This window comes from Borostomias antarcticus, assembly GCF_949987555.1.
Source record: "Borostomias antarcticus genome assembly, chromosome: 10".
In the NCBI taxonomy this organism is placed as follows: Eukaryota; Metazoa; Chordata; class Actinopteri; order Stomiiformes; family Stomiidae; genus Borostomias; species Borostomias antarcticus.
In genome coordinates, this window is record NC_140243.1 from 9,066,006 (window position 1) to 9,091,278 (window position 25,273).

General features: G+C 50.8%; 1 protein-coding gene across 1 annotated transcript; it reads right to left on the reverse strand.

Moving 5' to 3' along the window:
• shroom2a (shroom family member 2a) lies at positions 1–24,394 on the reverse strand (the record flags this gene model as incomplete). The annotated part of the gene is made up of 10 exons (XM_084444450.1): positions 1–1,830; positions 2,149–2,421; positions 4,458–4,635; positions 5,079–5,666; positions 6,347–6,991; positions 10,784–10,866; positions 11,643–14,244; positions 14,527–14,649; positions 23,619–23,767; positions 24,314–24,394. The coding sequence occupies 10 exons, from the start codon at positions 24,392–24,394 to the stop codon at positions 1,558–1,560; spliced, it is 4,995 nt and encodes a 1,664-aa protein (XP_084300576.1). The 3' UTR covers positions 1–1,557.
• Positions 24,395–25,273: the final 879 nt, after the last annotated feature.

The following is a 25,273-nucleotide window of genomic DNA, read 5'->3' on the forward strand; positions in this document are numbered from 1 at the left end:
TTTCATATAACGCAGCACAGCTGATAAACAAGTGTTTAAGAGTCAAGTTGTACAGTCGCAGTGTATACAGGGTGACAAATGGCATCCTTATGTGAAGTCCTTCAAATGGCTCTACCTTTAGGAAACTGACTTGACAGCGACGGCTGCCAGTGGCCATGGTGTCATATCTGATACTTGGAAGTTCATAGTCCAGAAATGTTTTAGTGTGTAAAATATAGACTTTTTGGCGTGTATTTTTTCACATAAGCCTTGCAGTAACTAAAGAATTGAGATAAAAGGTAAAACGTTATCTTAGGGTTGTCCCGTAGTCCGTAAGTGTTTTAAGTACCCCCTCACAGGGCAGTGAACCTTCATATCAACAAGCTAGCAAAATAAGAAGCACCGTGAGCAGCAATACAGTACGACCTGCAGAGCTAAGAAAGAAGTCATCTAATCAAGCAATACGGAATGCCATTAAATGAAGTAACTAGACGTGAGCATGGTATATTATATGAAAAAAACGATACGAATGCCCACGGATGGGTATTCAGAAAAAATGTTTGCAGATACGCAGTCAAAGACGTGTCCTGCAGACGTGCATCCTCACAGTGACAGCGGCGCAACGGAGACACCCAGGCACATCATACGTGGTCTACACCTGGGACTAGTGAACTGGGAATCGAAGTGCTAATTGTGTCTTGGATTTGAGCAAGTGCATTTCGGGATGACCAATATCCACTCGTTATATATACCGTCCACAGGGTGCTTTCGCAGGGTTACGTTCCTGCAGTGGCGTCCTCACCTTCTCATGGTGAAGCTTAATGCTTCATGTTAGAAAACTGCGGTCTGGTTATCATATGGAGGAAATCAAGAAACACGAGACAAGCATCTGAGCAAAAGGCCGCTAGTATTCGGAAAAAAAACAAAGAAGGAAAACTCAATTCTTCACTGAAATATCAGTCATTTGGATTATTTTACATGAAAATAGGCCAAATTTACATGAAAAGTTAAAATAATGACAGTAGGTTAATTCAATTACACATTTTGTAATGTGGAGAGATAAGTGTTGATAAATGAATTGTTGACTACCAGCTTGGCGCCTAAAATCAGCTGATGATAAAATACTGTCCTATGCTACTCTGTACAGATTCAAAAGGCTACAATAAATTACTAAAAAAAACAACAGAATTATTCTTTAACACATTATAGACATGGATGCTGTGGTAACAAGCACCTGCCTCAAAGGGGGGTCAGGTAAGGAGGGTGTTGATCCCGGGGGGGGCTTCATGGCAGTTGTGTTCAGGTTACATATGAAGTACGTCAGAGAGAACATCTGTTCTCTGTGGAGGCCGCTTCTGAGCCTGGACAGTGTGAGGTGGTTGGGGTGGGGAGGAGGATACCGTCTGCAAACACGTGGTCTCCCCCATAGGTCCTTCAGTCTGACTGGGCTGCATCTCTGTGCTGCCCTCTACTGGGAAGAAGGCTGAACCACAGCTTCAGACCAGAAAGCAGTACTTCACACCGAGGTCAGTACCAGACAGTTAGTGGTCAGTGTGTGCTTGGGCGCGGCACGCGTCCTCACAGGGGCGGCCTCTGCTCCAGCGGCAGGCTGTCCGTCAGACACTTCAGCTGCTCGTCGCCCAGCTTGATCTTGTCCTCCAGCTTGCGCTGCTCGATGATAAGGGCCGATTTCATCTTGACGAAGTGCTGGTAGTCGGCCAGGCCGTCGTCGCTCAGGTGGCTGGCCAGGATGTCGAAGACCACGCGCTCCCGACGGTCCAGGTTCTCCTTCAGCTCCTTGGCGTCCTCGTGCTGCCGGATCAGCAGCTTCCTCTTCTCCGTCAGCGTGCGCTGCCGGGAGAAAGAGAGGGAGAGAACAGAGAGAGAGAGAACAGAGAGAGTGAGAGGGAGGGAGGGAGGGAGGGAGGGAGGGAGGGAGAGAGAACAAATAGAGGGAGGGAGAGGAGAGAGAGAACAGAGAGAATGAGAGGGAGGGAGAGGACAGAACAGACGGAAGGTCAGCCACGAAGGAGTGGTCATTCTAACAACAGCGTCCCAACTGTCACAACGTCCACGCCGAACCCCCGAAAACCCCGACAATCCCAGTGCCAGAATATCGACTGGGGCGTCGAACCGACAGCCAGTGAGAAGTGCGCTGAGCGCCCTCACCCTCTCCTCCGGCGCGGCGTCCTGCTCCAGGCTGTTGAGGGCGTTCTCCACCCTGGCCAGCCGGCCCGACAGGGACAGCAGCAGGCTCACCACCTTGTCCAGGTCGCCCACGAACATGCGGAACTTGTCCAGCTCGTTGGGCTTGCAGACCTGCTGCACCGTGGCCTCCACCTCTTCGCCCAGGGCGTTGTTGTCCTGGACGTCCTCCTGCACGGCCTCCCTGGCCTCGCGCAGCACCTGCAGCTTCCTGCTCAGGCTGTCCATCAGCTCCTGCTGCATGGGACACACACGCACACACGTTACCACCCAGATATGCTGCCTGCGTCGCGTCACGTCGCCATGTGTAAGTTCTACCTGCTCCACGGAGAGCGCCGTTTAGAGAACTTAGAACGAGAACTTTCTGGAGGAGTGCTACAAGGTCTGGAACAGTATAACGTGGTACTGTAAATGGTAATTTGACTGCACTTGTATATGCAGTGCATCCGGACAGCACTCTAACTTCTTCACTTTTTCCACAATTTGTTATGTTACAGCCTTATTCAAAAATTCCTCATCAATCGACACAATGACAAAAACATTTTGGGGAATCTTTTGCAAATGTATAAAAAAACAAAAAAACAACTGAAATATCACATGTACATAAGTATTCAGACCCTTTACTCAGTACTTTGTTGAGTCACCTTTGGCAGTGATTAGATTAGTGATTAGCTGATTGGAGTCCACCTGTGATGAATGCAATTGATTTGATATGTCTACTGTACTGTATGTAAAGTAGTAATAACCCACAGTTGACAGTGCATGTGAGAGCCAAACCAAGCCAAGAAGTTGAGGAAATTGTCCTTAGATCTCCAAGACATGTGGGAAAGGGTACAAAAAAAATCGGCAGCATTGATGGCCCCGAAGAACACAATGGCCTCCATCATTCTTAAATGAAAGAGGTTTGGAACCACCAGGACTCATCCTACAGCTGGCCGCCCGGCCAAACTGAGTAATCGGGGGAGAAGGGCCTTGGTCAGGGAGGTGACAGAGCTCCAGCATTCCTCTGTGGAGATGGGAGAATCTTCCAGAAGGACAGTTATCTTTGCGGCACCCCACCAATCAGGCCTTTATGGTGTGATGGCCAGGCAGAAGCCACTCCTCAGTAAAAGGCACATGACAGCCCACTTGGAGGTTTGCCAAAAGGCACCTAAAGGACTCTCAGACCATGAGGAACAAGCTTCTCTGGTCTGATGAAACCAGGATTGAACTCTTTGGCCTGAATGCCAACCATCACGTCTGGAGGAAACCAGGCACCGCTCATCACCTGGCTAATACCATCCCTATGGTGAAGCATGTTGGTGACAGCATCATGCTGTGGGAATGTTTTTCTGCGGCAGGAACTGGGAGACTAGTCAGGACCGAGGGAAAGATGAACAGAGCAAAGTACAGAGAGAGATCCTTGATGAAAACCTGTTCCAGAGCGCTCAGGACCTCAGACTGGGGCAAAGGTTTACCTTCCAATAGAACAACGACCCTAAGTACACAGCCAAGACAACGAAGTAGTGGTTTTGGGACAAGTCTGTGAATGTCCTTGAGTGACCCAGCCAGAGCCCAGACTTGAACCCGATTGCACATCTCTGGAAAGACCTGAAAATAGCTGTGCTCCCCATCTAACTTGACAGAGCTCGAGAGGATCTGCAGAGAAGAATGGGAGAAATACCCCAAATACAGCTGTGCCAAGCATACCCAAGAAGACTTGAGGCTGTAATCACTACCAAAGCTGCCTCAACAAAGTACTGAGTTAAGGGTGTGAATACCTATGAACATGTGATATTTCAAAAGAAAAAAAATAAATAAATAAATAAATTTGCAAATAAATCTTTTTTCACTTTGTCTTTATGGGGTATTATGTGTAGATTGCACACGCGACGCAACGCGGGCAGTGGAGCAGCTTTCATTGGTTTCAAATGAATCATTCCCCTGACGGCTGATGACAATGCCTGACGTCCAATGGCTGTAGTGTAGTGGAGCAGTTACACTCAGAGCCAAAACATTGAAAAATCAATAACCCAGTGAGTCCAACTGAGTTTGATGACTTGGGTACCCTCCTCATAGTACTGCACAGAGCAACAGCTGTTCAGTGCCTGAGCATGACTGAATGAGTGAGAGTGAATGACTAAGTGGTGACTGATTGACTGACTGACTGATTGACTGATTGACTGATTGACTGACAGAGCAAGAGAGTGAGTGTGTGAGTGAGTGAGTGCAAGAGACAAAGTGAGAGACTACAGAGTAGAGTGTGTATGTTTGGGAAGGGTGGAGGGCTGTACCTTCTTGCTGGCCAGTTCGCTGTCGTTGTCCGGCAGCTCGTCCTCAGAGTCTGGCTCCTCGCACTGCTCCTGCATGTCCTTCATCTTGATCAGCAGCTCCGCCTTCGGGGCGGACGTGCTGTAGTAGGCGGAGCTGGTCACCAGGGCAACGGCAGCCGCCAGACTGTCCTCTTCATTCCTGTAAATACACAAGGATGTATAAGAGACATAAGTGATCATGGCACACACTCTCACACACTCTCTCTCACATTCACTCACACACACAACTGCTATGTTGAGCTGCGTTCCGCAAAAAATACATTTGATCGTGTCACATGTTCCCATTCCCCTCTGTCAATATGAGTGTGAATAGAATAATAACATCATTGAATTGTTTAAAACTTAGGAGAGTGAGATTTTTAGGTTGCCTGCTGCAATTCAAGAATTCGCCATTAGGTGGCCAGGTTTCCTGAGGTATTTGGAATCAAGCTCTTTGCTCTGAAATTATACCATTCTCATGTGATCTCCCTACCAAAATGATTTACTCTAAGAATAATTTCAGGAAAACAGCTACCACTACCCCAAATCACTACTGACTATCTCCTAAGGGTAGGATGGAGCTGGGATGAGAACAGGGCTGACCTCTCCTCAGTGGCCCGGGGAGAGGCCTGTTTGGGGGCCACCTTCCTGCGCTGGTGAGCCCCCTCCATCAGCTGCTCTTCCTGGGGGAAGATGCCCTCCATTAGGTCCATGGTGGTCCTCATCTTGCTCTGGTCCAAGATGTCCACCAGGGACTTGTCCTTGCCCATGATGTCCCTGGCCAGCTCCTCTCTCTTCTGGTCCTCCTGGGAGGCCGGGGGCGCAGCCACCCCGTTACTGCTGGGGGCCTCCGTGGGCTCCGGGGCTTCGTGCTCTCTGAGGGGACCCGCGGGGGACTCCGTCCGGGGCCTCGGATCCGTGCGAGGATCTGGCTCCGGTTCCGGTTCTGGGTCCGTCTCCGCCGTGGGCTCCGGTGGCCGAGAGTAGGCGCAGAACAGGGAGTAGGACTGGTCGGGGGCACCGAGGCTGCTGACCTGGCTCGGCCCCCCCGGCCCCGGGGGGCCGGCCGAGGCGTCGCTGTGCAGCAGATACTGCCGGCTCTCCTTCTCTGTGGGGCTCTCTGAGTGGACGATCTTGATGGGCACCTTCTTCACGGTGGGGTTGTTGTTGTTCTCCATCACGTTCTCCATCCTGCAACGTCACACACACACACACACACAGAGCACACTGCGGTGACGGCCACGTCCGTCAAGAGCTCCGTTGCCTCCTGGCCCGATCTGCAAAGGCAACACAGCTACTCTGCCCCGTACGCACGGCCTGATTAAGAGTCATATGACATGATGACATTACGTTTTTTTTTTTCCATGCCCAACATCCTGGCATGCTGGCAACACCGCCGGGACTCCTCCCGCCACTTCGGTTCCAGCTGAGTGGAACGTACTGTACAGAGGCCCGTCTCAACTACAGATGATATCAATTATGTCTGAGCCCGGCAGATGAACAGAACAGCTCCTGTGAAAGAGGTCTTTACTGGAGACGCATTTAGGATCCCTCTCTAAATTATGCCGTGTGTCGGTAGCGGGCAGGCGAGCATTCACATGTTAATTCTCGGACGGAGTGGGTCTCAATAAGCCCCTTTGTACAAAGAGCTTGAGGATACAACGAGGAGGAGCAGACCGGTCATTATAGGTTGAGCTGAGAGAGAGAGAGAGAGAGAGAGAGAGAGAGAGAGACGCTGACAGGCTGAAGCTCGAGGAGAGAGAGATAGAGAGAGAGAGAGAGAGTGAGACGCTGACAGGCTGAAGCTCGAGGCGGCAGGGACGGACCCGAAGCAGAGAGCTTCACAGCGGAGCGGGGAGGGGGTCTCTTACCTGTTGGAGTTTTCATCCCGCAGGGAGACGGGAGGCTTGTCGGTGAGTCTCTGAGGAGCGAACTGCGGCGACGGGGAGCGCTGGCCGTCCATGGTGGGCTCGGTCACCGCCGAGGGTCCGCGGGGGGAGGGCAGGCGAGGAGGAGCCGGCTGGGGATTGGACGGGGCCGCTGGGCGAACCCCTCCCTGCTCTCCCTCCAGAGGTCCTGTGCTCTGCTGCGGGACACTCTTCGAGGGGAGGGCGGGAACGGAGGCGGAGTCGAGCTCTTTGCTCGGGGAGCGTGCGGTCGGGGCCCCGCCCTGGGAACTGGGCAGAGACTCCTGGGAGCTGCCGAGCGGGGGAGTGATCTCCGGACGCCTGGGCTTGTCCAGCCTGGGCGGGGGCGGCCTCTGGGGCGCAGGAGCCTTCCGCCTGGGGCCGGCCTGGGGCTCGCTGTAGGGGTGGTCGTCGGGGCCGGCGAGGGCAGGGTCGCTGGGGTTGCGAGAGATGGATGTGGGTCTGTGGTACGCGGGGACAGGGCCGGCCGCCGGGTGCCCGTGCTCGGGGCTCTCTGCGGTCATGAGCAGTGGGGGCGGTTCTGGGAAATGTTCGAGTTCCACAGGCTCCTCTCGCGCTCTGCAGTCTCCCTGCCCTCTGTCAGAGAACCTGGGAAGCAAAGAACAGAGCTTCACACACCGTTCTCACACACGGGCAAGGACGTCCTCGGATAAATTAGGTATTTGCACGTTTTATAACAACCGACGCGATTAAGACCAATTCCACTTCACAGGGCGGACTTCTCGCTTCGTTTTGCAACCCCTGCTCCCTGGTAACCGTGGCAACTGCAGGGCTGGCAGACTGCAGAAGCATATTTGTGTTCCCACAAGCAACGTCATGCAGACAGAGGGTCATAAATGATCCCCCAGTCTAAAGCCACTGGCCCAGATGGATTTCCCCCCTCAATTCCCAATGATTTTACAATTTTAACTCTTGGTGTGAAAGTCTCGACATTAACAGCCAGTGGTGGTCCAGTGAAGGAGACAAAAGGCTCTTGTCTGCTTATTTTGAGGAGGTCATGGCAGTCAGTGAAGGCCCATTCCAGAGCACTGGGGGATATCCTGGAGATTTAAAGCGGCAGAACAAAGTCTAAGCCCTCTATGAAAGGCTCTGGTTGTGAGGATCTTTCAAACCAAAAAACACAATCAAGGGACAAAATGTGGGCGCCATTTTCAAAATAAACGGCTATGGTAACATCTTTGAAAATATGGCCACATCTTTGAAAATATAAGAGATGGCAACTAGGTATGTTCCTAGCACGCATATATTCACCATGAAGCGAGAAATAGTGTGTATGCATTATTAATGCTCTCTTATTGAGAAGTCACACACATTCTTCCAGGAAATGTACATGAGAGCCAGTGACAGTGCTCAGTTTAAGAACAGAGAACGGCCTGGAGGGATGCTTGAGGGAGGGAGAGAGGAAAAGAGAAGTGGGTGGGGAAAAGGACAGGACAGAGACAGGAGATAATACAGCAGGAAGAAGAAATGGAAAAGGCCTGAGAGCCTGAACCGCGGGTTAGCGTGCAGGGTGCTCGAGATTAGCCAGAGCCAGAGGGTGTGTCGTCTGTGGGTTGGAGACGCCAGCCGGGGCGTGCAGAGACTGGTCCAGCAGTCGGGTTATTGTCAGAAGGCTGTCATTAACACCGAACAGGATGAGCACCCAGCCCCACCAAAATATCATCATCCGTCGCAGGTGAGAATCTTAATTCAACATCGTCTTTGCATCTTTATAGGAGCATGCACTAACAGTGTGAGGTACATGCATCATTACAACCTCACAAACAGAAAACAGGCATCAAACCAATACAGTGAATCTAGTCTAGTCTAATCTAATCTGAGTAAAAACGAATAAGCCTAGCCCATCCAAATCTAACTCATAACAGCACAAATGTCCCCACATAGAGAACTATGAAACTGAGGACTTCAATTATTCAGCCAAATGGCAAAATAGTAATGTCAGATGAAATAATAGGCCAATATATAAGTCTCTTGAATCCGCCAACTCACCCCGTTGTGTGTGTCTCAGAGGCTGGCAGTCTCATGGTGAAGGCGGTGCAGAGACAGAGAGATAGAGGTGTGCTGCTCACCTGAACCTCCCTGAGCTCAGCGACAGGTGCCAGATGGACTGGGGGGGGGGGAGTGGGACTCCTCTTACAGTGGGATCAGTTACCAAGCTACCACACCTGGGTGTGGCCTCTTCCTGGCTAGCTTGTCTGTCTGTCGACCCACTCACCACAGTTGTGATGCAAATGCAAGTGTCATCATAGCCTGTAGCGTGGCCTGTTTAATTCGGTTTCTCAAGGAAAGATATTTAACACCTCTCAATGGGTTTCGCCTACAGGACACGCTGGGACCAATTCCAGGCACCATTGTCAGCCGTATTGCCTTACATACCACGTGAACATAACAATGAATCTGAAACAGACATTTTCATGTGCATAACTAGACCTCAATTGAGTAAATCTAGTTGAATGGACAGCACGAGAGGTGACTGATATATTGTAGTAGTCAACCATTGGGTGTCCCCATCAACAAGCATGCTGCTGACATACAATGAACACATGCAAACTGTGTGTGTGAGGGGGGGGGTGGGGGGGGTCGACTATGCACCACTTGCAAGTCACCGGGATGTAGGGGTTTGCGGGCAGCATGCTCATTTCTGTAGCTTTGTTGCGGTCCCTTACAAGGAGTGAAAGAGAGTGACAGAGAAAGGTAGGAGAGCTGGCGTCAGCCACGAGGGAAGGCCGATCAAAAACACCTGCAAAAACATCAAACCATCAGACTAAGGTGTATGAATGGAGAAATCACCCCAGTAAAACACCACCACACACACGACTGCAACCGGAAGGTGTAGGCTGTATTTCCACAGTGTTTCTTCGATGTCACCATTTTTAAACATTTTTGGGCTGGCCTCCACCACCTTCGGGGCACCGTGTCACTTAAACTCTTCAGCAAACATCTGCTCTATTTGTCCTGAGCACTGGAACCCTGCCCACAGAGCAGACAGAGGGAAGAGAGAGCCCTCATCAGACTCAGAGTACGGCAAGGGAACAGGGACATATGGGGCCTCCCAGAGGGGCGTAGACTAACATTACTGGCTTTTATTGTCATCACATTCTCCCGGTTCCTTGGGTAATTATATATGACTTCAGTAGCTATGGCGTTGAAAGACCTGCAATTCCACAACATTAACATCACTGTGGTCTTCGCTCTGTTAAGGAGTCAATGAGAAATGTACAGTAGGCTCTCTCCAGCTCTCCAGCGGTCTTCTACATTATTCAACCCAAGCAGAGCACTTTTTATACGGCCTCTCTGGGAAGAGAGATAGTTTCCTATTCAGAAAGCCCTGAGATTGCAAACACAGACTTTCAGCAGATCAACTATTTAGGTCACCCTCCAGTGGCATGGCCCATTCTGGATAGACCAAGGCTTAAAAGGACCCTGACCCTAAAACTGATCTACAGTGTGGTTTTATTGTACAGTATAAATGTAATGGAAAATGAAAGCAATACTAGCGGCCACGCATTCTAGCCAGAAAACAGATCACCATACCACAGATAAGAGATCCAGGCATGGCCCAGTGTGGCCCATTGAGCAAGGCTCCTGGCTGGTATTCCAGCAGCGGGCTGATGAGACACTTCCTCTGTGTAACACGTACACATACCCACAAGCCTACACCCAGAACCTCCAGTAACAACACAAAGGCCGGCTAGAGAGAATGGCCATGTTGTCACAGCTGGGGCCAAGCCATGGCACTGTGGTATGCCTGGAGGGATCATAAAGAAACCAGTGTTCCTCCCTGACCCAGATGCCAGTGGGGATGGATTCCTCCATGATCACTGAGACTGAGGCATTAGCTGGCTGGACTGGACCCCAGAGGGAAATATGGTCAGAAGTTGAAGGAAGGTAGAAACTCCACTCGCAATCCCAATCTTAGTCACACGGATCATTAGGGCTGAGTATTGGCAAGTACCTCACGATACGTATCACGGGTCACGATATACAATACAAATTGCGATGCATTGCGATTCTGTACATAATTTACTGGAAATGTAATGTTAAAATACAGCTGAAAATACAAGTCCATCCCCCTCTCCCTGGAGGTGATCCTGAGGGTGGAGGGGATGTAAGGACATTTTAAATCCATTTAAAACACGAATAATGTATCTATGACTGAATTCTATCCTTTATTCATCTATTCTATGTCTTACGTATATTTTCCTTCCTTTCTTTAAAAAAAAAAAATACTGTATCGACAGTATACCGCAGAAATGATCAATACAGTATTGCGGGAGAAAGTATTGCGATGTATTGCTGTATTGATTTTATTGCACAGCCCTACAGATCATACAGTACCAGAGTCATGATGAAGTGAATCAGTTGGATGAAGATGCTCACCTCGAGGCAGTGTTGTCCTGTTGAGCAGGTGGGCGCTCCACCTGGGAATATTCTGCCGACTTCCTTCCTTGCGCTGAGATTTTCTGCCAGGAGGAAGGATCAAAAGCACATATTTCTCATTCACAGACTATCATTAAACTATTCTTTCCAGGGAGGCATCAAGGAATAGCTCTAGATTCTCTTCCTCAATAACAATCTTGGTATGGTTACTGCGCTTCTACCTGGGGAGAACTTAGAAAGTGAAGTAAGATTGTTCCTGTCGGTCGAGTGATCCCTCTCTCTCCTGCTCCCGCCTTTGTGTAAGGGTGTGTCTTTATGAGAAAACCTAGATTAATATTTGACTTTGCGCTTTTCTTTGTACTAACATTAGTCACTCAACATACCTGTCTAAACAGGGTAATGGAAGTCACTTTTAAAGATTAAGTGGTATGCACATCCAGTCCCATGACGTGACTGACTGCACAGTCAGGTGCGGCATAATCGTAGTACTTCAAATGGACGGGGCCAACTTCAATTCTAAACCATATTGGAATTCCACTACAGGTCGCTGGTGTGTGTGTGTGTGTGTTTATATGCAATGTGCATTTTTAATTGTGACTTAGCCTATTCAGATTGCAAACAGACACATCCGGTTTCACCGATAAGGTATATTAGGGTACTTTGCACCTTGTCTAGCGCACTGAAGTTGTCGTCCACCACCTTTCAAATCAACAGTCATGAAGGTTTGCAGGCTCAATCACGCATCTAAGTCATACCTTTATGGTCATAATAACTCTCTTGCACATGAGAGTTACACAATCAGAGAGCAACAATCTGTTTGACCGCGGCCGGGCCGGAGATCTGAGCTCCGCAGTCTCACCTGGCCGTAGGACTCAGCCGAGGGAGAGGACCGGGACCTCTCGTGGACACAGGCAGGCTTAGTCCGCTCCTCCACCCCCGGGTCCAGGATGTTGTCGGCCGAGCGGTACCGTCCGGACGACGCCCTGGCATCTGGGGGCATCTTCTGGGTGTTCCAGGTGGCCTCGTACTCGGCGAAGGTGCCCAGCCTCTGCTGCTCCAGGATGGCTTGTCCGTGTGCAATATACGCTGCTTCCTGTTCATCCTCGGTGTGCCCTGCAGGAGGCGCGGCCCTCGCCCTGACCTCTCTGAGGCCGTCCTCTGCCCCCACGCTGGGGGCCAGGACTTTGGCCTTGGTGTCTCTATGCTCCTCAAGGCTGCTCTGTTTGGGGTGGGGTTTGGGAAAGGCGGGTTTGCCGGCGGTTTCGAACGGCTTCCTTCTGTCCCCCAGGGAGCCGGCGCTTTCGGGGGGGGCCACGAGGTCGTGCTCCACTCCGACCTCGTGAATTTTATCTGGTTCGGAGAACGATCTCACCTTCTTCTCTGCCGGGATGCGCTTCCTGCTCCCGATGCGAGTCACCTGACCACCCGCGGGGCCAGACTTTAAGGGCGGGGCTTCAGAGACGCTCGGCAAAAGCATCTCTTTGCGTGGCAGGGCAGAGCCCGGGTAGCCGGGCAGCGCCTCTGCCCCTGGGTGCTCCAGCAGGACGGGCTCCAGGTCTCTTCTCCTGAAAGACGTGGCCTTGAGGACCCTGGCCTGGGCCTCCTTCAGATGGTCCTTATAAGTGCTGGTGAAGGAGCCGTCGGACGGCGAGGGGACAGAGTTCGCTTTGGACCTCCGGACGTCCGGCTGCTCCTCCACCTCGGCCGTCCCGCTGAGGGCGGCCGCGCTCTTACTCTTCTGCAGGTTGGCCTTTTTCATCTGGATCTCGTTCCGAAGCGTAGTGGCAAAGCGCTCCGTCCGCCATCCCATCTTGCCGACCAGGGCGTCAGGAACCTCCCGGCTCCCGTCCTCGCTGTCGCCGACGGTGGCTTCCCCGGGTCGATCTTCCTGGTCCGTGGCCTCCTGGGACAGGGAGTGAAGCATGGGGGTGGCCTGGGGACAGATCGCGGCTCCCCCCTGAATCGGGTGCATGGGCAGAGACCTCCGCTGCTCTGCCTGCTTGCTGGGGGGGTAGCTCATGTAGTAGGTTTCGGCGTTCTGCGTGGTGTGTCTCCTCTGGCCTCCCATCTGGTCGCCGCCGCTCAGCTTGGCCTCCGGTCCGACGGGCGCGGCCGGCTGCTTGTGGCGTAGCTGCGCTCCGTCCTCCGGCTTGCCGTACCCGTTGCTGTCTTTGCCGCCGGGGTACAGCTGCTGCGCCTGAGGTAGCGGATACTTGACCTTGTTGACCGCCGGGGGGCTGAGAGGCGTCCGGTCTCCTCCTCCGACCGGTACCGCCTCCGACCCCGCCCCCCCTCTCCCCCCCTCCGTCTTCACCACTAGGGCCTGGGCACCAGGCTGGCGGGCCGTCACGCAGTAGTAGCGGGTGTGGCCGCCCCCCTCGGGGTTCTGGTCGATGGCCGTGCTGGACAGGGTCACGCCGGCGGTCCGACCCTGGCTTGGGTTCTGGCCGTACGTCTGGGGGAAGTTGTTGGTGGGCAGCTCCTGCATGCTGCTGTAGTAGCTGCTCATGTATTGCGGCTTTGCTACGGACCTGGTACTTCTGGACTGGGAGTAGAAAGTGCTTTCGTCGCTGTACTGTCGTGGATGGTGGCAGGGCAGGTAAGCGTAGGGCGGCTGGCCCACCCGGACATCAGTGGTAGAATGAGAGTACAGCTTATTAGAACTGAGCTGATTGTGCGCATAGTTATCTGTGGAAATGTAAGGGCTGACGGAGTCACTCTTAGTGGGCGCGTTAAGACTACGGCGACTGTCATTGTTGCGGTGGCTGTTGTCGGAGGCCTCCATCCCTTTGTCCGATCCTTTGCTGTGGGCTTTGGGATGGACATGTGCGTCGGGCCCCTCGGGGTAAGCTATAATAAGACCCTTCTCGTGAACCTTGGTAGCAGCAAAACTGTCACTGCGCACTGGCGGCAGCGGCGGCGGAGGGGAAGGGGAGGCGGTCTTCTTCTTCTCCGGAACGTGCCAGACCGGTCCGGAGTTTGCCCTGCCGGAGCCGGAGTGGCGAGAGCCCGGAGACTGCTCCTCCGGTCGTGGGGGGGCGTCCTGGCCCACTCCGACCCCGCCGGCCAGCTGCAGGTACCCTGGCCGGTCCTCCTGCCTGGCCCCGCCCTCGGTCAGGCTCTGGCTGTGCCTGCCGTTGCTGTGCCGCCCCCCGGAGTCCCACTGGCTGACCTTGTAGAGGACGTTCTCGGTGGAGGCGGCGTTGCTCCTGGACAGGGTGTAGTCCGGCGTGCCGGAGCTGGTGGAGAAGGAGCTGTAGGCCGAGTCTCGCTTGCCGCCGCCGCCGCCCCCGCCCAGGAGCTCCACGCTGTTGTTGGACTTGGCCGGGGACAGGCGCCCTGAGGGGTAGGGGTGAGGGACGTGCTCTAGGCTGTCCATGCTGCCCAGGGAGCTGAACTGGTCGGACACTCTGCGCAGGTTGGTCTGGTCCCAGCCAGTGGAGAGATCAGTAGAGGACGAACTGGGGGAGGGAATGCAGAGCACGGACGTGTGCGCATGAACAGAAAGTCACGTTGATTGAAAAAACAGAATAACATGGTAAACAGTCTGCCTAATCTTTACAGGCAGCTATTACAGCTATATGGGCAGCCATCATGGCACAGAAAGAATTCGGAGAATTCTGTACCGTGTGGAAGTCAACGTCTCTAAACTATTTCAATCTGATAGGACCGTTTTCAACAAAGAGTTTGATTTCTAAAGGGGGAAAAAAATCAAGGAGCTTGTTTCATGGTTCCTGAGTTACCTTGCATCATATCTGGTTTGCCAGACTGGCGGGGGAGGAGACTGTGTTTTGGCAGTCTCTGATTGGCTCTCGTTGAACTTGATGGCATGCCAGGAGTGAGGCCTGCTTACGGGTTCATTTCTCCTGGAGAGAGAGAGAGGGTGAACACGGCTCTGGGTTAGAGAACAACCCCTTATGGGACATAGGAATGCATATGGCTCCATTTGCAAAATACAGAGCTAACTCAGCATGTACTACAAAGAAACTCCTCGGGAAAGAAATTGGAGATGGTGGTGGGGTAACACCCCTGATCTTATTGAGAGTCACAAAACCAAAGATATAATTTATTTTTCCGATACCGACACAGTCATGCAGTGGAGACGTACCCTTTAAAACGGTTCTTTCTGTGACGCATGAGAGGAAAGGGTAGAACAGACAAATCAGCACGACATCATGAGCTAGATGAAGATGGGCTATCATCATTTCCATGGAAACACCAAGTGGATCTATGCCAACACTGTATTTCACATTACACAAGACACACCCACACCTGATGACAAGACACAACAGAAAATATAATGAGGGATACACAATGGCACAGTAAGAGATGACTAATCGCAGGAGTTTGCTGCCTAGGACAGGTGAGGTGACGGGGTCTGGGAATGAGAGCTGGAATGGGAGGTGTGGCGGGTGACATCACCAGACAACAGAAGAGCAGGATTTATGGGAACATGCCAGATTGAATGCTAGCGGAGGAAGAGGAACGGGTGCTACCGGTGACTAAAGAACCATACCTCATGGAACTTCGCAAAATCTTCGTGAGAAAGCTCCTGGCCACATGTACGTCACTCTCTGAGGGCACTTTCTGAGCTACAATATCCATCATTTTCAAATTCCTAGGGGGCAACAAGGGGAGGAACACACAAGCTGAATGGCTGCTGCACAACGGATAGTTGGAACAATGTAGGAATACTGCTCAATGTAGGAATACTGCTAGCACTCGTGTGTGCTTGTATTTTTTCATGGCAGCCTTTTAAAAGTCAAAAGGGGTCCTCCAAACTCTTATCCAATATGTGAAAGGGGACATGAATTGACAAAAAGCAAATGCATAAATGAAATGCTGAACTCATTCCTGAACTAGGCTATGTGCATGCAAAAGCATGGTTTCATTGCCCCCTCTCCTGGTCAAATTAGTGAATGTTCTTCCAGGGCCTCAAAACAGGTCCTTATTGCCACAAACATTCAACATCTGTACTTAAAAAAAAAAAAAAAAAAACGCCCTTAACCTTGTTTGAGGTCATTCAATGCTGCCGAGGGCTAAACACATGAGGCCGGTTGAGACAGCAGATCCACATTTCCCTCAGTAGACCTGAGGCAGAGGGGTCATCCCATCGGTGTGTACTCAGCCTGCCATATGGCCCCATGGGGCACCAAAGACCCTGCATCGCGGAGAGAGGGGCTTAGAGGCCACGGAACCTCTTACACAAGACCAGACCGTCGTCCAAGCTGTCGTCTGCCTGCCAGACAGACCCTGACCTTACCCCTTGATGACGCTCAGCTGTGTCGCCGTGTCGGGCCACTGGCGATGACCTGGGTGGTGCCAACATCAATGTATGTAGGTGGCACCATGTTGAGACACACGACAGGGGAACTGACAGTTAACAACCCCTATCTGAGCAGGTGAATGGGAACCTTTTCTCTGGTTGATTGTGTGTAACTTAGGCTACTTATTAGCACTTGTGGTTCTAGCTGAGACTCGGGTCACCAGGCTGCATAACTTACCCCGAAGCATTTCACTGAAAACTATCTGCTTTACTGCCATCATGAGGGAAATTGTGAAGCCAAGTAATGAAACTCAACCGCTCTGCCCTCGCTGCCTCATAAAGCCATGAGGTCAGGAGGTCCTGCCCTCTTCAGCCAACCCCAGCTCAAAGCCATGAATGACCTGATGGTGACTAGTGACCAACAACAGCTTCCTTCACACTGCTTTTATCCATCAGCGCAAACACTTTTTGGTTGAAAATATAATTCTGTCCCTACTGACTGCATATTCGTACTCCGCAGCAGCCATCGACCAACCTTTAAAAAGTGGAACATTTCATGAATTTCATTACTTTTATAAAGTGGAACTTTTCACGAATTTCTAATTGAGAATCAAGACAAAGAGAGGCCAGCACGAGGCTCAGTCTTCCTGGTCTCCTCGGAGTCTGTGTGTTTCTGGGGCAGCCGGCGCTAGCCACACATGGCGCGCACTATTGATATGCAAATGCGCCTGGTTTTATTAGGCATATTGTCAGGGCTACAGCTGGGCGGCCACAGATATGCCAGGAGAGTGAATCAGAGGAGCCGAACTAGACCGGAGGGGGGGGGTGGGTATGGAAAACCCCTACTCCTTCTTCTTCTCTGTTTGTTAGAGGGGCCGATTTTCACACAGCCACATTCAAAAATAAACACCTCACTCATATGGACATAATAGCCAATCCCATTAAAACGAACTAGAGAAAAGTATCTACCTAGACAGAACAACCAGGAGAACCGCACCCTATCGAAGACACGACTCACCAAGTAGACTGATGATAATCTGTTAGATTACAGGGTTTTTACTCGGCGCCTCATAATCAACAGATTAACTGATACGGTGTAGGCCTATTTGATTATGAAAAGCTGAATCTGGTTGATAATGGCTTAACCTGAATGATGTGTGGCCTGGCACTGACAGACAAAAACAATCCAGGATGTTATTGGGGTCAGGAAACACAGTCTAGCCTGTCCGGCTTAATATGTCACAGCATCAAATAACACCCTCCCATGCACAGATGCCAGCCTGTATCATAAACATAAAACACTAAAACTACATTTAGCAGATAATATTTAAAAAAAAAAAAACACAAAAAAAACCATGTAACTCACCAAGCTTTCCAAAGGGAGTGAGTGATGGATCTGGGAGGGGGAGATGGAGAGAGGTTGTGTTCTCCTCAGATCCTACCGGGTTGATGGACGTGCGCCTGCAGACATCCAGAGTGCTGGGCTGAGGCCGGCCGTGCTCCAGCGCTCCTCACGCGCAACATTCCACAGACACTTCAGAGACCGCCCGGCACAGTGCCGGGACAAAGAGACCGCGGCCGAGGGAGACTACCGCTGAGCTGTGGCCGTCATCGCCGCAGGCACCTCCTCTTCGTCCACTACTTCCAAAACACTGCCCCCCCCCCCCCTGCCCCCCGCCCGGGGTATAAACACTATCCAGGCACTGACGAACTTCCACACAACACAGTCTCCCTGACTCACTAGCGCTAAACTTCTCCTGTTTGTGTGGTGTGAGTGTGTTTCAGCCGGGGGTAGATTTCCCTGAGGATTAGGGGGGGTTTACCCCTGAAAGGGGGCGACGGGGTGTATAGGGGAGGAGGAGGGCTATTGTCACAGCCAGTCCCCTTTGAGCAAACCAGCATCTTGCATCTTCTCATTGGCTCTCTGGGCCGGTATGCTAATGAGGGGCTGAAATGCCGGACTCTACCTTCTGTTCCTCCTGTTGTGAGGCAGACATGCATTTCTCCGATTACTATGGCAACAGGTTGACCGGTTGGGGCGGAAGGGCACTCTTGTTTCTAAAGCCCTCCTCGGTAGCTAGGTAACCCAGCGGTTTTACCACCTACCACCGGCTCGGACGTCAGCAGCACATGAATCTCAACGATCAGACACTGCAAATTAACCTGCTGCTCAGTTGTTTACAGTGAGGTTAACATGGTCTGGCCTGGTTAACCGTGTAGCCTAAACATAGGCATACTGCTTGGGACGAAACAATCCTGTTTCTTAGGGTGTATTATTTATAGATGGTGTGGGAAAAGAACTGCCCGGCTACATCCTAAACATTTTAATACAGACAGACACAGGCCTATTCCAAAGTTGAAATGTGGCTCTGGAATACTCAACAACTGTCAATGGAAAACTACAGGAGTCAGAGAGATGAGAGGCTGAGCAGGACAGAATGGTCGTGTGTCAGCAGGTCCAATACTCCATCTGACCACAGGTAACCACTCTTCATCTTTAACATCTGGGTCTTATAGATCCCCACTAACCGAAACTCTGTAGGACGGTAAACAGGCGTAGGTTACAGCCTGCCCTGACCTCCAGACGTTTTGATTAAAACTCTCCCTGGCACCCGAACAAGTGGTCTGTTGACAGGCAAGAAGATTAGCGAAGAATTGTTTGGGCCCAAAGTTGATGGGAGGGCTTTACTAAACAACGTTTCACAATGATCTATTGTGAAGGGAACCATCAAGCATGCATTCCAGACTGGATGCCATTTGGAGACTTCTAACTGGTAAGATAAACGCTGGCTGCAATTTTCTACCAAAGGTACAGTAAAAAAAAGCATAGCAGCCAGCTTACGTGGTGATCGACAGCCAGAATACCTCGTGAAAAATCATGTGGATTTCACACTCCAATCCAAATGGTATGAGCTCACCTGAACTGAATGATAAAATGAGCTTTTGTTTTGATGAAGCTCAGTGATTCATTTAAACCTGACCCTTAGCCTTAAACAGAGAGGTTTGTTCTTAACCATGGCTTCAAACTGGGGGATAATTGTAACATACTTAGCAGTCAGACCTGCTCACTTGGCACTGGGGTGGCAACAGAACATAATGAAGTGTAACGTTAGACACTGCTGGGCAGGATGCAGGGCTTGTGTGCACCGGTCTGGACCCGGGAGGTGATTTAGTTGATTCCTCAGGTACCCCCCCCCCTCCACCCCTCCCCAGGGTCTCACAAAGGCTTTCTTCAACAGCGCTCACAATCGGACCAGTCATGGCCGGGCGGGAGAGGTGAACCGTAATGACGGGCACATTCCTGGGCTGAGTGGAATACCGAGCGGCCCGCCGCTGGCTGCCTGTGCCGACCCGCATCCCCCTGACACCTGGGCCTCTTTTGTCTGTGGGCAAAGGGCAAACATCAGCAAGACACTCTGCCCCTCTACGCCCTGGGTCTCGGACGCTATCCATTACCTCGGTTTGTCTTAGCATAGGAGAATGAAGAAGCAGGGCACCTTCCCCTCCCTTCCAACCTACCGCACAGTAGGCAAACTCTGAATCCCACCTTGCCATGATTTACCGAGTGGCACAGTTAAAGATAACAGCCAGCCAGCCATGGAATGTTGAACACAGAATTGTAGATCCTGCTGCTACAATGTCGACCAAGTCATCTTATTTCCTTCCACTGTAATAGCACTGCATGTGCATTACCACTGTAACAACGATGTATTAACATCCAGCTTGATTGCATAGAAATACATCAGGTTTTTGGACAGACCATCATTGTACATACAGTAGCCTGCATGAGAGTAGACTGATGGGGGGATAAGCCCATTAGAAATAGCCTACCCTGGCTAATAGCCTACCCTGGCTAATAGCCTACCCTGGCTATGACATAGTGACCGCAACTTCACCTGGGTCACCTGACAGGATGTGTGATCCGCTGAGTGGATGTCAGTATTTCAGAGGAGCCTGCATTGGCACTGGTAGATTCCTCCCATGCCATGCTGTGACTGACCAACTCTGGCATATCTGTGGCTGCGCTGCTGTAGCCCTGGCAATATGCTAATAAACTAATGCAATAAACTAATAACCGAAGGTCACATGACCAAAACATTGTATTTTCTTTAATAATAAAGTTTTGAGCAAGTGAGACAGTGTGCAGGTGCTCCTACCTTTTCTTAAAGTGGGTATTTAAAAGAGGATGAGCGTTTGCTCCACCTACGCACCTGTCACTAAGAAGAATAATCAGGTGTGCAAACATACGCACCTGTCACTAAGAAGAATATTCAGGTGTGCAAGAGACTCCTTACCTGGCCAAATACTCACTTTAGAGAAAAGTGTTCCCACTCAAGCAATATATAAGACTTTCTATGAGACAGACTAGTGTCTGCTGCATTCTCTCCATGGTAAGTTGGACCACTGCAGAGGCCTTTCTGGGTATAATTGGATTCATACGAGTCAAGGCAACATAGAACTGGGTTTGTGTAATCAGAAAATGGTGCTTTCTGCTGTTTGTGTGTGTGCACTCAGTAGAAATGAGATATGTATATTGTCCATATTTACAATGGTAAAGACATTAAAAAATCACTATTGGAAAACTTAAGCATACAACCTTCTACCACTAGATGGCCCCCTACAGTTCCTCTCAGTTGTCTTACCTGTTTTAATACAGTTTTTTACACTTTTTTACTCTTTATCCTGCTGGACATGAACAACAGGTATAGAGGGTAAAAACTACCTAGCATTCTGACTTCAGTCTGCTTAAGTCACTAGGCCACTGGAATTAACTTATGAAATAACTGGGTTGATTATGAGTGGAGGACTGATCCAACCTGAAAAATGCACTAAATGCCTCCCAACTATCATTAAAGATATCATTAAAGGGACGTTGGAGAACATCTTGCTTCCGTACTTTGACGTATTTCCGTCTGAAACGGGCTGCAAGGGCGGGACATACGTTTAGATGAATTTCATTGGAACGTTATCGAGCGGGCAGGATATTCAACACTTGAGGCTGCAGAGTAGTTTTGATTGACAGGGTGGATGTCGTGAGATTATTGGCCTAAATAAAGGAACCTGGTGTCATAATTGACCTACCGTTTTCCCGGAAGTAAGAAATTTTATACTTTGATATAAGATTACAACAAAAGTAGAATTTTGTATATTTTTTGGCATACATCGTTGAATAGGTGAACACTATGACCAATTATGTGAACCAAAATGGGACAGAATGCTTTTTTCATTTCTGTGCGACTTTAACAAAATAGGCTAGTTACTGTAGACTCTACAGTGTAGAGTGATCTTCACAGCAAAGTATGTAGTCACTTCTAACTGTGGCTAGCTCCGGATATGAGACAATGATTGATGAAAATAAATGATCCAGTAATCTAATAAGGGAGGTAAGATTAAACACAGTGCCCCCCCCCCCCCCCCCCAAAACAACCCAGAACAAAACAGATGGTATAAAAGTTCAGCTTGACCTACTAGAAACCCTGATAGAAACTACAGTACCAGATCTGGTGCTGTTGTAATGCGTGCAACGAATGGGTATTTTCTCACGCCATGAAAAGCGATCAACAGCATTCAACACAACTGAAAGTGAGGACACTGTCATCCTGAGCCGTGTCTTGATACGCGCACGTCAGTGTTACCGCATACAGCAGGCTCAGTGTTGCTTTCCCACAGGCAACCACACCTAGATGTCAGTATTGTATGCGCAGCAGGACAAGCCTTTCCTCTCCTGCTAATGACCTCATAGTTTCACGCTAGTCAACAACACATGCAAAGGAGAGGTGCAAGGCTCCTCCTCCCGCGCTGTGGCGATGACTGCAGACAGGAGCCGGTTCTGACAGCTTCCTTATCCCCCCCCATTCAACAGTGTCACAACAATCACGCTCTACGCCCGAGTGTCACAACAACTCCCTGCTGCGTGAGGTGGCCTATGTGGTGCACCTTGTCTAGATCGGAACCACCTTGGCATACCGCTGCAGGAATATTATGGGCTGTCAGTGTCACCGTCGTTTGTTTAGTTTCTCGACCCCTGGTGCGTAGCCGTGGTGCAGACTGCGGGGGATGTCGGAGGGCCGCTCTTAGCGTCGAGGTCCGGGTAATGACCGAGCTGCAGCGTCCTCGGTTCTAATTCAGACTCTGACTTGTTTTTGTGGCTTTGCAAAATGACCGGCTGGGGATGCTTTTTCCGCGCATCATATAATCACAGCAGAGCGTGGCCTGTGAGACAGAGTTCTAGTGGAGGTCTAAAACGTGCTCTCAGGGGATCTGTGGCTGACTCTGGAATGATACGCGCTCCTCTCCGAGACAGTACAAAAAGATACTGAAGGCTACGAGAGTATTCCTCTATACCCTGCTTACCCCCTTCTATCTACTGCAGCAGCCCACCAAATCACTACCTGAACTGGGTGCCACTTCCACCATTTCACTTTGTTTGCGTCATCTACTACTACGTCTATGGTTCACTTCACTGTGAAATAAAGTGTCACTGTGTCAGAGCTGGGTGCTAAAGCAACTGGGACTGACTCCGTTTTTTTTAATCACCGCTGGTCTGGAGCGAGGGGGTTCCCTTCTCCTTGAGGGTCATTGTTTCCGCTGTAGTAACAGTCTGTACGTACGTACCCTTGACCTCCAGCCACCCAACTGGAGAGGCTACTGTGGGCCGTGCAGCGTGGAGCGCGACACAGCCACGCCTTTGTGAGGGGACAAACACACCCGCGGAGTGGACTCTCTCGCTGAGCGGAGTTTGTTCAAGGCTGACGTTATTGATATGATACAACAACCTAGTGTGAAATCCAGACAGAGAGCAGAGACAAAGAGAACTATGTTCTCGCACACAATGAGGCCGTTTGTAATGTGTCCGTCTGGACTCCTGACAAATGATTCAGCGGTTCTACCACTTGGCACGATACGTAAGATTGTGTCAGCTTCTATACAGTCGACAGAAGAGAATTCGATTCACTAAATGTGAGCTTGTTGTGCATCTGTGTGTGCGGCAGAGAGAGAGGGGAAGTGTGTGTTCCCTCTGAATTTTGAATAAACGTTCCCTCCAGTGGGGCTATGCAAATTACTGTCTGTCTTATCACAAAGGGGGAACGCAGGTGCCATTTGAAACGGATTACACATCAGCCACAGGAATCAGGGCTGAACCCCTTCATTAGCATAATAAGACACTCTTTCCCTGGGCTAGTCTTTGCCATACCTGCTGGGGGGGTGTGGTCTACGACATCACCCTCAACTCTCTCCTCCTCCTCTCATTTTGATCAACACAAGCTGGGAACTGTGTCAACACGCCTGAGCTCAGCTCTGCTGCTCTGCGCAGTGCTCCGTCTGGCTAAACAGGCCCGTCCAGCTAGCGTAGTAGCAGCGAGACACTGACATACATTATCATCCAGCAGGCCAGGCGAGTAGCTGTGCCAAAAGCATCCAGATCTCCCTCGGCTCCTCTCAGAACGGCGCTGTGTTAGGGATGTAACCATGGTGACTGGTTAGCTGGGGGGAGGGGGGGGGGCAGAAGAGAGAGCAGCAGGTGTCTGCTCGGAGCTGTGGGGGAAGATGGCGGGTCTCCTACCGTACCTTTTCACCACCAGAGTGAGTGTCTTGTGGGAGCCCTTCACCAGGCAGATGGCCTCCTGTCTGAAGCCGCTCAGGGGGACCTCGTTGATGTTAACGAGCTCGTCTCCCACCTGGACACTCGCGGCCGCCGCCTTGCTGCCGTCCTCCACCTGAAACGGAGACACTCCACAGATCAGCACTGACACACAGTACTCATAGCAGATTCAACCATTTTCACTAACAAACACAAACAGCCTCAGAATAAATAGAATATAATAAACGTTTGTTTAGAGACGGCAGGTGGGTGGGCTTATTTCTAGAGAGGGGCCCTCAAAGGGTCTAAAAATGCATCAAAGAGTCCCGAGTGTCGGCCAGGCCGCGTCGGGGTGGAGTCAAAACAAACCACATTGTGTTTGCGCGCCGAGAGGAGCCAGGACACCGCAGGGCCCTGGAAGGGCGCACACCTGGAAAAATACAGCCCCCCAGAGGGCGGTGGGGTGGGCTGGAACCAGCACCAGCACCAGCGGTGGCGCAGGCTCACACAGATGCAGGCTACACTCCCAAGAGTTGTTAAGCCATCGCAACCCCATGACATCCCACTCTCGCGCACGCACACGCACGCGGGGCTCCGAAGGGAAGGTCGCCAAAAGAGACGGCACGGCCGCGCTCAAAAAAGAGAGCCGGGGCGAACAAGAGCGGAGCTCCTGGATACCAACCATGAGGGCCGTGGACGTCATGAGAGGAGGGATGGGGGGAGGGGGAGGGCTCAGAGGGGAAGAAACAAAGTAGGGATGCATGATATATCGGCAATCATATCAGTATCGGCTGATGTTAGTCATTTTTTTTATATATCGGTATCGGTCCAATGTGCAAAACAGGGAAGATGTGAACAATTATTTCTGTCTAACTGCTGTTGTGTGTTGTTTTTGAGAGGAAACAATGTGTAAACCTATGATTTATCGAATTTTCCAAATGTTTTGGAAATAGAGTTTACATGTGTTTTTCAGTATACAAAATGTGATTATCATGGAAACTTGTTTTTATAAAGAACATATCGACATCGGTAAATATCGGTTATCGGCCATAACAGCAATATTGATATCTGTTATTGGTATCGGCCAAGATTTTCATATCGGTGCATCCCTAAAACAAAGGCTGGGAGAGAGCGAGAAGACAGAGAGGGAGAAGGAGAGGCTGCTTGGCAGTTAGCACAGAAACACGCAGTCAAGCTCTGCAGCTGACTCCACTGTGATCGGAGTCAGGGGGCTAGGGCTGGGGGCGGGGACTGGGCTGTATGACTCAGACACAGAGGCATGTGTATCTTTTCACCCAGCCAGGTAGAGGACTCGCTGTATACCAGAGGCCAGATAGCACCAGCTGAATCATATTTCCCCTTTCATTATCCTCCAATAAAGAGAGGATTTGGAGAAACTCAGAGGTGGGCGGGGGGGGGGGGGGGGGTTGGGGGATTGATTGTGAAGGGTAACATTTTCACGAATTCCTGAAACGGTGCGTAATGTTTGTTCTTCCTGTGCATGGCATGGCCTTACAGCACTATGGAGTCCAGGTTTATCTGTGCCTCACATTGCTACAGTGACGGAAAGGTGTAGGCTAACAAAGAGTAGGACAATAGATCACTATACTTCTCACACTGACAGCATCCCAAACCTGGCCCT